The sequence below is a fragment of the Dama dama genome, chromosome 19 (genome assembly GCF_033118175.1).
Source record: "Dama dama isolate Ldn47 chromosome 19, ASM3311817v1, whole genome shotgun sequence".
NCBI classification, from domain to species: domain Eukaryota; kingdom Metazoa; phylum Chordata; class Mammalia; order Artiodactyla; family Cervidae; genus Dama; species Dama dama.
This window is the reverse complement of record NC_083699.1, coordinates 65344869-65358242: the sequence shown is the minus strand read 5'-3', so window position 1 is coordinate 65358242 and position 13374 is coordinate 65344869. Positions and strand designations below refer to the sequence as shown.

The window sequence follows — 13374 nt, the reverse complement described above, 5'->3', positions numbered from 1 at the left end:
CACACACACTGTTGCCCATCTACCAGCTTGCCTTGTTCTGGGCTAACTACTTACCCAGCTCCCCGGGGAACAGCGCCTCAAAAATCACCCACGGTGTCTAGGTTGGCAGTGGGGGGACAGTTACATCTCCAGTCTGTATTTTCTCTTCTTCACACCAAGCCTTTTTCTCCTCACCTGCGTGTTGGGCTGACGTGTAAGTGGCTTTCGTCTCAACACCAGCTGCAAGATAACAGGCGCGATGCCTCCTTCTCATTCCTGCATCACGTGAAGCCTGATCCTCTAACAAACCCCTCATTCTCTACCACTCATGGCTCTTCCGCTTCTCTGCATCGAACCCTGACACATCATGGCTGGGTTCCTTGTGGTCTTAACCTTGGAATGCAGGCAAGTTTCTCAAACCGTAGTCCTGGGTCATTTCTGATACAGCAAGAATTAAGTGCAATTAAATAACTGTTTACTGAGCCCTTACTATGTGCAAACACCGCTCCCTGCTTTATGTGTATCATCTCACTTCATCTCATTACAGGGTTCAAAGCCCCCTTCCAGCTGGCTGACTCTTTCCTCATCACCGTTTGGTGGTTCAGAGAGTCCTGCTGGGTCCAGTAATAGTCCAGGCTTTGCCATTTGGGATTGTAGGCCGGGACCCAGTGCTCTCTGGGGTGACCCTGGGTGCCCAGTCCCACTTTCGGGGAAACAGCCTGGAACACAGGAGGTACCTGTTAAGAGTGTGTTTCCCCTCTTCCACACCCTCAGTCTTGGCATTAATCACTGCCCAGATGTACAAACTTTGGCCCTATCCAAGAACTTAGTTCCCCTCCAAGAATAAAGTCTGGCCTCAAATCTCTGCCTAGGGACTGGGTCCTGCTTGCCTGTCACAGTCCAAAGTGTTGACCCCCTGAAGCAGTGTCTGGGCTCTGTGCCACTTACTAGGATACCCCATCCCTTACTAGACATTCACTCTATTTGGAAGTCACTTTGTCTGGAACCCCTTCCCCATCAAATACCCTTCATTTGCCGGACTGAGGTGGCTGACATATCCCTCCTGCATTTTAAGCATGTTGTGGGCTAGGGGACAGTCTTTCTAACTGTGATTTCTTTTTCATGTGTCCTTTGTTTTAAACCCTTAAAGAGGAATAATTTGAAAAATTGTTTCTCAGTCAAATATATAATCCTGAATAATTTGCTCTGTAGGAAGTAAGTGATGGCAGGCACCCCCAAATGGATTAAAGGAATCCTAATTACTTACACCTGCAGAAGTTGTCACCTCTGTAAGCTGTGCAATTAGCTGCCCAAGTGTGTGCTGGGAAAATGTGATTGTTTAAGCCTGGGGCACAGCTCAGAGCCTGCCCAGATTGAGGCTCTCCTACTGGGGTCATTAGCCCAGCTTGGGCTCTGCCAGCATTTGTTAAGGTGTATTGCATGCCTGGACATAAAAGCAGGTGGCCAAGTGAGCCCACACGCCTGTTCCACATGCAAACAAGTTGTGACCATTGAAAAAAACTGAATCCTTCTTTTGTGAGTGTGAATCCTCTTTTCCAGCTGAGTCTGGTGGTTCACACCGTGGCCGTCACGTTAGAATCACCAGGGAGACTCTACAAACCCTGATGTTCAAATTGCACCTAGACCAAGTAAATCAGCCTCTCTTGAGCAGCACAGTTTTATCTTCATTTTTTTTTTAATTGGAGGAAAATTGCTATATAATGTTGTGTTGGTTTCTGCTGTACAAAGAGAATCAGTCATAATTATATATATTCATATCCCCTCCCAACATCCCACCCCTCTGGGTCATCGCAGAGCAACAGGCTGGGCTCCCTGTGTTATATACCAACTTTCCACAGCTACTGTGAAATGGAGTATTTTCCTGCTATATCAGTAAACAAGGATGTCACAGCCATTGCAATTTTGGGCCGCCAAACATAAATTTCTGAGTCCAACGGGCACCCAAAAGGGAGAACAACGCCTGCGATCCAGCAGCTGTTGGCTGCCGCCACTCCCTTCGGAAAGCGAGGACCTAAGGATGGGAAAAATCAAGAAGCAGGATGCTGGCCCTAGACAGCTGAGATGCATATGAAAGGAGTGATGTTAATGAAATCACTGAATCACTGAGATCACTGTTTGCATCTTCCCATACATAGAAGAGCGCTAAATTCCTTAGTTTCAGGTATCTGGCTTTCCTTAATTAACAATAATCTCCAATGTTCAGAATACCTGCCCCCTTTGCTGCCAAACTTAGATATAAACTGACTCCTCCGCCTGCCTCCTCAGTTCTCTCAGTGTAACTTGTGATGCTGTCTCCCAGGCTTGAAGTCCTAAGAATGACCACCAAATAAAACATAACTCTCAAATTCTAGGTTGTAACTCCTTTTTAAGTTGACACTATCTATTTTACCCAATAGTGGATATATGTCAACGCTACTTTCACAATTCATCCTACCCTCTCCTCCCTGCCCCAACTTATCCACAGCAGGGCTGAGTAATATTTCAATGTAAACATGTACCATGTCTTCTTTATCCATCCATCTGCTGATGGACATCTAGGTTGGTTCTATGTCCTGGCTATTGTAAATAGTGCTGCAATGAACATTAGGGTGCATGTGTCTTTTAGAATTGTGGTTTTCTCTGGGTATACGCCTGGTAGTAGGATTGCTGGGTCATATGGTAGATCTATTCCTAGTTTTTAAAGGAATCGCCACACTCTTTTCCACAATGGTTCCATTAGTTTACATTCCCATCAACAAAGCAGGAGGGTTCTCTTTTCCCCACATCCTCTCCAGCATTTATTGTTTATAGATTTTTTTTTTTGATGATGGCCATTCTGAATGGTGTGAAGTGATGCCTTATTGTAGTTTTGATTTGCATTTCTCTAATAATGAGAGATGTTGAGCATCGTTTCATGTGTTTATTAGCCATCTTTATGTCTTCTTTGGAGAAATGTCTGTCTAGGTCTCCTGCTTATTTTTTGATTGGGTTGTTTTTCTGATATTGAGCTGTATGAGCTGCTTATGTATTTTGGAGATTAATCCCTTGTCAGTTGCTTTATTTGCAATTATTTTCTTCCTTTCTGAGAGTTGTCTTTTCATCTTGTTTATAGTTTTTTGTGCAAAAGTGTTTTATTAGGTCCCATTTATTTTTGTTTTTATTCCCATTAATCTAGGAGGTGGGTCAGAATCTTGCTGCAATTTATGTCAGAGTGTACTGTCTATGTTTTCCTCTAAGAACTTTACAGTTTCCAGCCTTAAATTTACGCCTTTAATCCACTTTGAATTTACTTCTGTGTATGGTGTTAGGAAGTGTTCTAATTTCATTCTTTGACATGTAGCTGTCCAGTTTTCCCAGCACCACTTATTGAAGAAGCTTTCTTCAAAGACTTAAATTGTCTAAATGACTATACTACCCAAAAGCAATCTACAGATTCAATGCAACCCCTATCAAATTACCAATGGTATTTTTCACAGAACTAGAAAAAAAAAATTCACAAAGTGTATGGAAACCAGTTCAGTTCAGTTGCTTTCTCATGTTTGATTCTTTGCCACCCCATGGACTGCAGCACGCCAGGCCTCCCTGTCCATCACCAACTTCCGGAGCGTGCTCAAACTCATGTCCGTCGGGTCAGTGATGCCATCCAACCATCTCATCCTCTGTTGTCCCCTTCTCCTCCTGCCTTCAATCTTTCCCAGCATCAGGGTCTTTTCCAATGAGTCAGTTCTTCACATCAGGTGGCCAAAGTATTGGAGCTTCAGCATCAGTCCTTCCAATGAATATTCAGGTTGATTTCCTTTAGGATTGACTGGTTTGATCTCCTTGCAGTACAAGGGACTCTCAAGAGTCTTCTCCAACACCATAGTTCAAAAGCATCAATTCTTTGGTGCTCAGCCTTCAATTCTCACATCCATACATAACTACTGGAAAAACCATAGCTTTGACTAGACGGACCTTTGCTGGTGAAGTCATGTCTCTGCTTTTTAATATGCTGTCTAGGTCTGTTGTAACTTTTCTTCCAAGGAGCAAGCGTCTTTTAATTTCATGGCTGCAGTCACCATCTGCAGTGATTTGGAGCTCAAAAAATAAAGTCTGTCACTGTTTCCATTGTTTCCCCATCTATTTGCCATGAAGTGATGGGACCAGATGCCATGATCTTAGTATTTTAAATATTTAGTTTTAAGCCAGCCTTTTCAGTTTTACTTTCATCAAGAGGCTCTTTAGTTCCTCTTCACTTTCTGCCATAAGGGTGGTGTCATCTGCATATCTGAGGTTATTGATATTTCTCCTGGCAATCTTGATTCCAGCTAGTGCTTCATCCAGCCAGACATTTCACATGATGTACTCTGCATGTAAGTTAAATACGCAAGATGACAACATACAGCCTTGATGTAGTCCTTTCCCAATTTGGAACCAGCCCGTTGTTCCATATCCAGTTTTAACTGTTGCTTCTTGACCTGCACACAGATTTCTCAGGGAAACACTAAAGACCCCGAATAGCCAAAGCAATCTTGAGAAAGAAAAGTGGAGCTGGAAGAATCAACCTCCCTGACTTCAGACTATACTGCAAAGCTACAGTCATCAAAACAGTATGGTACTGGCCCAGAAATATAGACCAATGGGGCAGCACAGTTTCAAAAGCTCCTCAGGTGATTCTAGTGAGCTGCTGAGTTTGAACACCAGTGCTCAGCCAGCAGTTCTCAAGCTTTAGCTGCATCAGAACCATGTTGAGGGCTTGTCAAAATCCATGCCAGAGATCAGTAAATGTGGAGCAAGGGTGTCCAATATTTTGCGTGTTTCATATAATGTTGTCAGTGCTCAAAACGATGAATTCCTTTTGCATCAGAATAGGTAATCTTTTTTGTTTTTGCACATACTACAGGCAGTACTGAATGTTGTCATCATTAGCTAAAGTAGTCATTTTTACGAGACTGTTTCATTTTCATTCTTCAGGTCTCAGAAAAGGTGCAAGACTGAGATGCCTCCAGTCTGCCCTTTAGAAAGGCACTTGTATCACATCACGTGGTTTATTTCCTCCTGGGCCTTAAACACAGCCTGTTCTCTTTGTTTCCTCTCTTCTTCTTGCAAGTAAGCTCCATAACGACAGAAACCTACCTGCCTTCTTCACTTAGTGGTAAGCATTCCACAGACCCTTGCTGAATGTGTGTCTGTTGTTCCCACGGAGCAACCCTGGGAAAAAAGCTACCATTATCATCTATATTTCACAGACCAGGACACAGAGATACATAAAGATTGAGAAACCTGTCCAAGATCACAGTGGAGAAACTGAGATTCAACCTGTGTCCTGACCAGAGCTAGGCTCTTAAACCACTATAAGAATTACCATCAGTCTTAAGTAGCAACCTTCCTTCCCAACAATAAACTGAAATACTCACCTAAGAATGTCAACTGTATCTGCCTTCAGTTCAGTTCAGTTGCTCAGTTGTGTCCGACTCTTTGTGACCCCATGAATCACAGCACACCAGGCCTCCCTGTCCATCACAAACTCCCCGGGTTTACTCAAACTCATGTCCATTGAGTTGGTGATGCCATCCAGCCATCTCATCCTCTGTCATCCCCTTCTCCTCCTGCCCCCAATCCCTCCCAGCATCAGGGTCTTTTCCAATGAGTCAACTCTTCACATGAAGTGGCCAAAGTACTGGAGTTTCAGCTTCAGCATCAGTCCTTCCAATGAACTCCCAGGACTGATCTCCTTTAGGATGGGCTGGTTGGATCTCCTTGCAGTCCAAGGGACTCTCAAGAGTCTTCTCCAACACCACAGTTCAAAAGCATCAATTTTTTGGTGCTCAGCTTTCTTCACAGTCCAACTATCTGCTTTACTGCCACTTAATTCAAAGTATATTTTTTCCCAAATAAAGATCCAGAACCAATGCCCATCTGGCCAAACTAGAAATAGTGGCAATTTCTTTCCTATTTAAAAACTGTACTGTCCACACCAGAAACCTACCTACAAAGTCCCAAAGCAGGTTAAAGATGTCCATCTCATATATAATCACATTACAAATTTAAATACATAATGCTGGTATTTAGGGGAAGAAAAATTACATGAAAACAAATGGATGTGAATAATCTGACTTTATTTGGCATGCTAATACAGTTTAAACTATTAATAAATTAGTACGTACAGTTATCAAAAATGTTGGGTGCTTCCCAAGAAAAGGGTTTCTGAATGTGTACACTCAAGTATATGCAGAATCCTCTGATATGGAGTTTCTGAAGAATGGAGTGTCCTTCTCTGTTAAGTCATCTTTAGTGTTTAGTTTAGAAAGGTTTCGATTACCATTCCAGCGCCTGCAAACCACAAAACCTGAAATTATAGTCCTGAATTTAGAAATCCCGATTCAGTCTCCTGATTTTAACAGATAAGGAACCCACTGGTCTTGCCAAAGATTACAAAGCTAGCAGGTGACAGAGCCTGGATTACAAATCAGTCCTCAAAGGGGCTCTGAAATGTCTGTGAAGCTAAGCAAGGGACACCACAGAACTCTAGTCATATCTGCAAGACCCTGGTTTTACTTTCTGCTTAACACAGGATTAAATCCTGATGTGTTCTTTGTGGTTAACAGATGTAGTGACTCAGTTGTTTTAGGGAATGAAATCATGCCTGTGATCACGTTCTTGAATATCACTGATCACCAGTGCCACTGGCTTGTCTCCTGGGACATTTGGACTTGGGCACCTTTTCTTCCTGCTCTTATGCTCACAGCAGAAGTGACATTAAAGATGTCTGTTCTTATTTGAAATTCATCATTGGTTATCGGTATCTACAAAACCATCAGATCTGAGTGTGGGACAGTCTTTTTCTCTTTGCAATTCATCCCCACCAGTTAGCACACACCCTGCTCTGTTCACTTTAGCCATCACTGGTTTCAAAGCAACTGTGGATGACTTCTGGGGTGTCAGTGTCCCCGACAGTGATTTCTCAACACATTAAGAACACGTTGTACATTTCATATAACGTACCAAACAGTTCTGGCATGCAATCTTTGGCAATTTACTTCTCAGTCTAATGGCTTCACATAGCCATGCTATTGGCAGGAGAAAAAAAAGCCACTGGCCTGTTTTAATTTAAACCCCCAATGAGTGTATAGCACATTTATTAGTGATAATATGCTCACATTCTGGCAAGCTATTTTTCTCATTAATTGCAAGAGCCAATTCCACAACAACCCATCAGATATCAGTTAATTTTATGTACACACAAAGGTGTGTAAAGGGAATTTTTGAATTTCTATGCAAGTGATTCTATTTTTTGCTACTCTCACGGCTGTGGCAAGGGAAGACCAATGGCCTATCTTTGTATGTTTCTTTTTCTCCAGGGCAAATATTCTCTGCAAGCGTGAATGTATGTGTGGTTGCAGCTTATAGAGGCTTATTATATATGCCCTTGGGCTTTCCTGGTGGCTCAGTCAGTAAAGAATCTGCCTGCAATATGGGAGACCTGGGTTTGATCCCTGGGTTGGGAAGGTCCCCTAGAGAAGGGAATGGCTACCCACCCTAGTATTCTTGCCTGGAGAATCCCCATGGACACAGGAGTCTGGCAGGCTGCAGTCTACGGGGTCAGAAAGAGTCGGATTCGACTGAGCAACTAAGCGCAGCATATATGCCCTCAGGGGCCTATTTAATTAGAAAAGGCATCTCATTTTCAAGTTCATCCTTAGTAAATACAAGAGCTGTTATCAAAGCTTTACCTTTTAGGACTGGTGACTTGATTTGGTGGTAGTGCTGAAAGCACAGCCGCCAAGCACGAAGACTTGACGTTAACCCCCACTATATTGAAATTTCATTAGCCTTATTGAAAAACAAATACACACCCAAGAACCCAGATACAGAAATATTAGTTGCACTGATCTCACAAAACCACTCAAGCATTTAATTAAATAACTAAGTAGGCACAGTTTTCTCCTATCATTCTGTTACCAGTTTCACTTCCTTTGGCTGTTTTTTTATCATGTCCTGATTTTCAAGGAAAACACAGAATATTGATAAGCAAAGTCCATATTCTTTGACCATTTTGTTTTTTGACTTTTCTTCTTAACTCACTAACTTTGTGAGCTCAGTATATTCTTCCTTTGCACCACGACCAGGACCCAGTATATGAAGCCTAATGAAATGGCATATTTAACAGAACACATATCCCTGATGAAGGTCCGTGTGGTGAGCGACTAGAAGGTGCAGTCCCAACGGACCAGAGGCAACTGACTTCCTTTAGCTTACAGCAGCAAAGCTGATGTTAAACTGCAAAGAAAGGGCTGATTTTAAAAATCTTCGTAAGTGACCAAAATAAAAATCTTTAAGTTAAAGAAAACTAATGCTTTGAGGTAGATGATGCTGTGGTCAGATAACAAAGTCATAAAGATATAAAAATAAAACTGAGGGAAAAAAGCACTGATTTCAAATTATCTTCTTTTATGTTTGGATGCAAACACTTCCAGTTCAAAGTTTAAGCACAAAATCCAGGTATGCCATGTGGTGGACTTGCTTCTTCAACAGGAGATGAACTTGGCGCCCAATGGAAGGAATCGGCTCTCATGAACAGCAAACCACAAAATGATTGTCCCCGTGAAGAAGCCGGTGACTCTGCATTAGACTTTTCCAGCTTGCCTCATTCCCCAAGTTCAGGTTTTAGAATCTAAAAGTCTTCTTCAGCATTTAACTAGTTCTTTGCTGGTGGAAGGGGCTGGGACTGTCTCTCCACACGTGAACTGATCCTAAGACAGAACAAGAAATTACACTACTCATTGAGTGTGTGTCACAGATGCATCAATAGTAAGATTTCATTTTGTTACACAATCAGTCTTGCTCTGTTAAGTTTTTCCTTTGTTCTATGACTTCATCCTTGGTCAAAGTCAGCGCCAGAAACATGATCTTGAAAGTGTGTAAGTTTTTAGACCCAAATTCATATTTAATGCACCATATTATTATCTTAGGTCATGCTAGTGGTAAAGAACCCAACTGCCAGTGCAGGAAAGGTAACAGACATGGATTTGATCCGTGGGTCTGGAAGATCCTCTGGAAGAGGGCATGGCAACCCACTCCAGTATTCTTGCCTGGAGAATCCCATGGACAGAGAAGACTGGCGGGCTAAAGTCCATAGGGTTGCACAGGAAGACACGACTAAAGTGACTTAGCACGCACACACCTTACCTTATAAACAAACATGTCCATCTTCACTACAGAGCTCCCACTTCTCAGAAATCACATTTATGAAACACATGTTATATCTTTTAAGTTTCTGTATTAATTACTACTTGCACCACTACTTCTCCACTTCAATATTTGGTCACTCAAATACCTGTTCTCTTCAAATTACTTCTTCCAACTAAAGTGGGTAGCTCTTTTATGTTTCCCAACACAGATAATCTGCAAATTAGCTACTCTGCAAATGAAGTTCACCCTCTGATGATTTATCCTGGCTTATGCCAGCCACTCCAGGAAACCTCTGTGTTCCAGGTTTCTCCTCATCTCCTGTAGTCTGATCCCTGTAAGGATCAGCCTTATTCGGTCCCCGGCAATCTCTGACTGCTGCCCAGCGCCTGGAACCCTCCCACTGTGTTCTTCGGAATCTATGGTCCACCATCAGCATGAGGCTCCATGTTATCAACGTCTGTAAATCAGCCGCCTTGCTATAACACAGGGTTCTCAATGGGTGGTGGAAAGGAGGTGTTACTTTTATCTTTGGGGACACTTGGCAATGTGTAGAGACATTCTGGGGTGACATACTGAGGGGTGCCACTGGCATTGGATGGGCAGAGGCCAGGGATGCTACTCAATAGCTTAACTGCCTGATCACCTGACTTGAAATCGCCATCTCTCCACATACCAGCACTCCTGCTCACCATTGGCTTGTTCTCTGCTTTTCAAAACACATTTAAATGCAAGAATAAATCAGTAAACTGCTAAAGTACAGTCTAAATTATAGCCTGTTTCTGTCAGGAGTCTAACGGTCTTGTGCCCACCTTGCTTATAACCACTTTAGAGTTTATCCTTAAGAATGTTAAGCACTGTTATGTGACAATTAAATCTCAACAACAACAAACTCAGAAAGTAGAATGTTAAGTCTCTTAAGACTCCTTTCAAAGTACTGACCAAAAGTTGGGGTTGAGGCGGGCAGTTGTAACACTTATTTTGTTTTCTATTGTCAACATCTTTGGATGAAAACAACAGGACAACTAAAGATTAAAATGAAAATTATAAAATTCCAACTATGACATAGCTCAAACAAGATAATGCAGAGTTCTATGTATAAGTCAGGTAAGAGATACTATAAAACTGTTCCTTTCAAAATAAGCCCAAGAGCTCTGAACGATTTTAATTACTTATTAAATAATGGAGGAATAAAGACTTTCAATTAAATAATCTTTATGATCATTTTCCTCTGTTAAATAAGTAATTCCAGTAATATTCATTAGATACAGAACAGTTTATTGCCTTCTCCAAAAAGTTAATAAATTGAGCTTTTAAAATTTTAATTTACAATACAAAAATTTAATTTACAATTACTTATGAATGGCTTTTAAAAATTCGTTTAAAAAACATAGCATTTTCCTAACACACCATTAGAAAACAATCTCCTGCACTTATATATCACAGGCAGACTGCTCAAGGTTCTTGCAACCCTCTCCCCCCTACCCCCCGTTTTAAAAACTGATTTCTTACCTTGTCATAAATCACTTTTATAATGAGAGAGCAGCTAGGGCACGTTGCCACGTCTTCCCCGTTCTCCAAATCTTCCTATAAATAAAATTAAACACCGTATGGTCAGCGCAACCTTCCCTTGGCGATCTCTTCCTCCCCAACCCTCTCATTCTGTGGGCAAGCTCCTAGGAGGCTGCCCTCCCCACAAGGCAGTTCAGTTCAGTTCAGTCGCGTCTGACTCTTTGCAACCCTACGGACCGCAGCACGTCAGGCCTCCCTGACCATCACCAACTCCCGGAGTTTACTCAAACTCATGTCCATCGAGTGGTTGATGCCATCTAACCACCTCATCCTCTGTTGTCCCCTTCTCCTCCCGCCTTCAATCTTTCCCAGCATCAGAGTCTTTCCCAAGGAGTCAGCTCTTCGCATCAGGTGGCCAAGGTACTGGAGTTTCGGCTTCAACATCAGTCCTTCCAATGAATATTCAGGACTGATCTCCTTTAGGATGGGCTGGTTGGATCTCCTTGCAGTCCAAGGGACTCTCAAGAGTCTTCTCCAACATGATAGTTCAAAAATATTTCGGTGCTCAGCTTTCTTTATAGTCCAACTCTCACATCCATACATGACCACTGGACAAACCACAAGGCACGTGAGGACCAAAAGCACCTCCCGAGAGAAACGCCAGCCCCATTCTTCCCTGGAAGCGTCACTTGGGGGAAAAAACACTCAGGAGGGTGAGTCATGGTTTAGTCGTCTCAACCCCCCCCCTCCCCCACCCGGAAGACAAAAACACACTCCTTCCTCCAAAAAGCATCCCAGGGAGGAGAAGCTTGAGCGGCGGGGGTTGGCGAGAAGACTGGTACTCGCCGCCGTCCACCCCCTCCCCTCTCCCCTCAGGCTTGACTAAAGACCAGAATCAAGTGGCCACAAACGGCGCAAAGTACCGACTCTGGGAGAATTCAGAAGGGATGAAAAAAGGGAGCGGATAACTCAGCCGCGCGGGTCAGCGGCAGGAACTCGGCAGAACGAACACGCGCCCGCTCCGAGGAGCAGCCCGTCACCTTGGTGATGCAGAAGTTATCCCCACACGGGCAGGGGTAGAAGTAGGTCTCCGAGTCCTCGTCGTATTGGAAGTCCTCGATCTCCACCTCGTCGTGAAATACCGCCATCGTCACTGGGACCGGCACAGGTCCGTCACTTTCGCCGTCCGACCCAGGCCGGGGTCCTGGGCCAACTTCGCTTGCGGCCGCCCAGACGGGCGTCTTTACAGAGAACCGGCGCGCGGAGGCCCGCTTCCGGCCTACGGAGGCCCGCTTCCGGCGCAGGGACAATTATGCAACTCCGGGCATGAGGCCGAATGGGTGACCGGGCATCGGTCACCATGGAGATGGTGGCTTTAGGGGGCGGAGACATGGGCGGAGAGGGCTCGCGGCTCGAGGTCGGTCGAGCGTCGCTCCGCCCATCGGGCGACAGCAACCAATGGAATGTGGGTTTCGCTCACGCGGTTGTGCGTCACGTCGAGGACGCCGGAAGCTTTCCGGCGCCAGGGCGGAGCTTGGCGCTGTTCTAGCGGCTGGGTTGGTGAGGCGGCGGAAAGCTCCTCAGGGGTCTTGATTCACCGAGTGACTTTGAGCTGCGAGCAGCGCGTAGCTTGTGATCCCGCCGCGCTTGACTGTCCAGGTACAGCCCGGCCTCTCCCTCAGCCCAGCTTCTCTTCAGAAGCCCGTGAGGTGTGTGGCCGAAAGGACCAAGCGAGGTCTGTTACGCGGGGTTGACGCTCAGTGTCATTCTTCCACCAGTGCTGGAATCTACGTGTCATTCATTCCGTGTTATTAGTCTTTAAACGGAGATACAGAGAGTCAGATGTCTTGACCCAGATCACACACCTGGGAAATGAAGAGCCTGGCTGTCCCCAAAGTCTAGGAACGAGTGACTTAACTGGTGTTGAACCACAACTCCGGGAGTTGGTGATGGACAGGGAGGCCTGACGTGCGTGGGGTCGCAAAGAGTCGGACACGACTGAGCGACTGAACTGAACTGAACCACAGTTTCTTCTTTGTAAGAGGAATGGAATCAGGACGCAGCGTTATTATAATATCATGAGGCCTTAATATACCTTAAAGTGAAATGCAGATAAAAGGTGATAGGTCTTGTGTTGGCAAAATGGGGTTTCATGGGAGTTTTGCTCTATTACTAAGCATTTATTCAAATCTTGGTAGAGCAGGAAGGCAGTGGGGGAAAAGCCCTAATGAGAAGCAGATCTGGGCTCAGAAGATGACTGTTTGGATCTCGATCTGGGAGCTGGATATTTACATTCTTTGGCCATATTTCTTCTTCTGACTGAAGAAGAGTTGGATTAGAGATGATTTACAAGATTCCTTTTAGATCTAACATTTTACTTTTGCGTGGAAATTGAGAGTTTTACTTGATTCAGCAATCACTTGTACCATATTTAGTTTATGTTAACATAATACATATGTACATTTCCCTATGCTTATTTATGCATACACAAACGTTTGCATGAATTACCAATTTTGTGTGTGCTGAAGTTCCAGCTGGTTTAGCTCTTTTAAAGCTTGAAAACCTAATGGCAACGGAATCTTCGGGAGAAAATTTGGAAGTTACATTTAGAAGGTTTATAGAATATTTCAGAGGCCTCACAAACATTCCATTTTGCTTAATTGGAGATCTAACCAGCAGTTGGAAAATGTTTGTTAATCTCGTTGAGGGTTAATT

At 43.8% G+C, this 13374-nt stretch overlaps 2 protein-coding genes across 6 annotated transcripts in view; one reads left to right on the top strand and one right to left on the bottom strand.

Moving 5' to 3' along the window:
* Positions 1–6058: 6058 nt before the first annotated feature.
* On the bottom strand, positions 6059–11975 carry DPH3 (diphthamide biosynthesis 3). Its single transcript, XM_061167263.1, has 3 exons — positions 11700–11975; positions 10660–10734; positions 6059–8711 (listed from the first exon to the last, which is right to left on the bottom strand). The coding sequence occupies exons 1-3, from the start codon at positions 11805–11807 to the stop codon at positions 8646–8648; spliced, it is 249 nt and encodes an 82-aa protein (XP_061023246.1). The 5' UTR covers positions 11808–11975; the 3' UTR covers positions 6059–8645.
* Positions 11713–13374, top strand: part of OXNAD1 (oxidoreductase NAD binding domain containing 1) — a 45959-nt gene continuing 44297 nt past the window's right edge. For 2 of the 5 annotated variants that reach the window (XM_061167262.1, XM_061167261.1), the window contains exon 1: positions 12230–12368. Coding sequence is in view for 1 of the 5 variants with exons in the window: in XM_061167258.1 (XP_061023241.1) it covers positions 12123–12318 (196 nt within the window). In the remaining 4 variants the exon portion in view is untranslated. Of the gene's footprint in view, positions 11828–12107; positions 12369–13374 lie in introns of those variants that run through there. The other 3 variants (XM_061167259.1, XM_061167258.1, XM_061167260.1) reach the window with 3 other exon arrangements.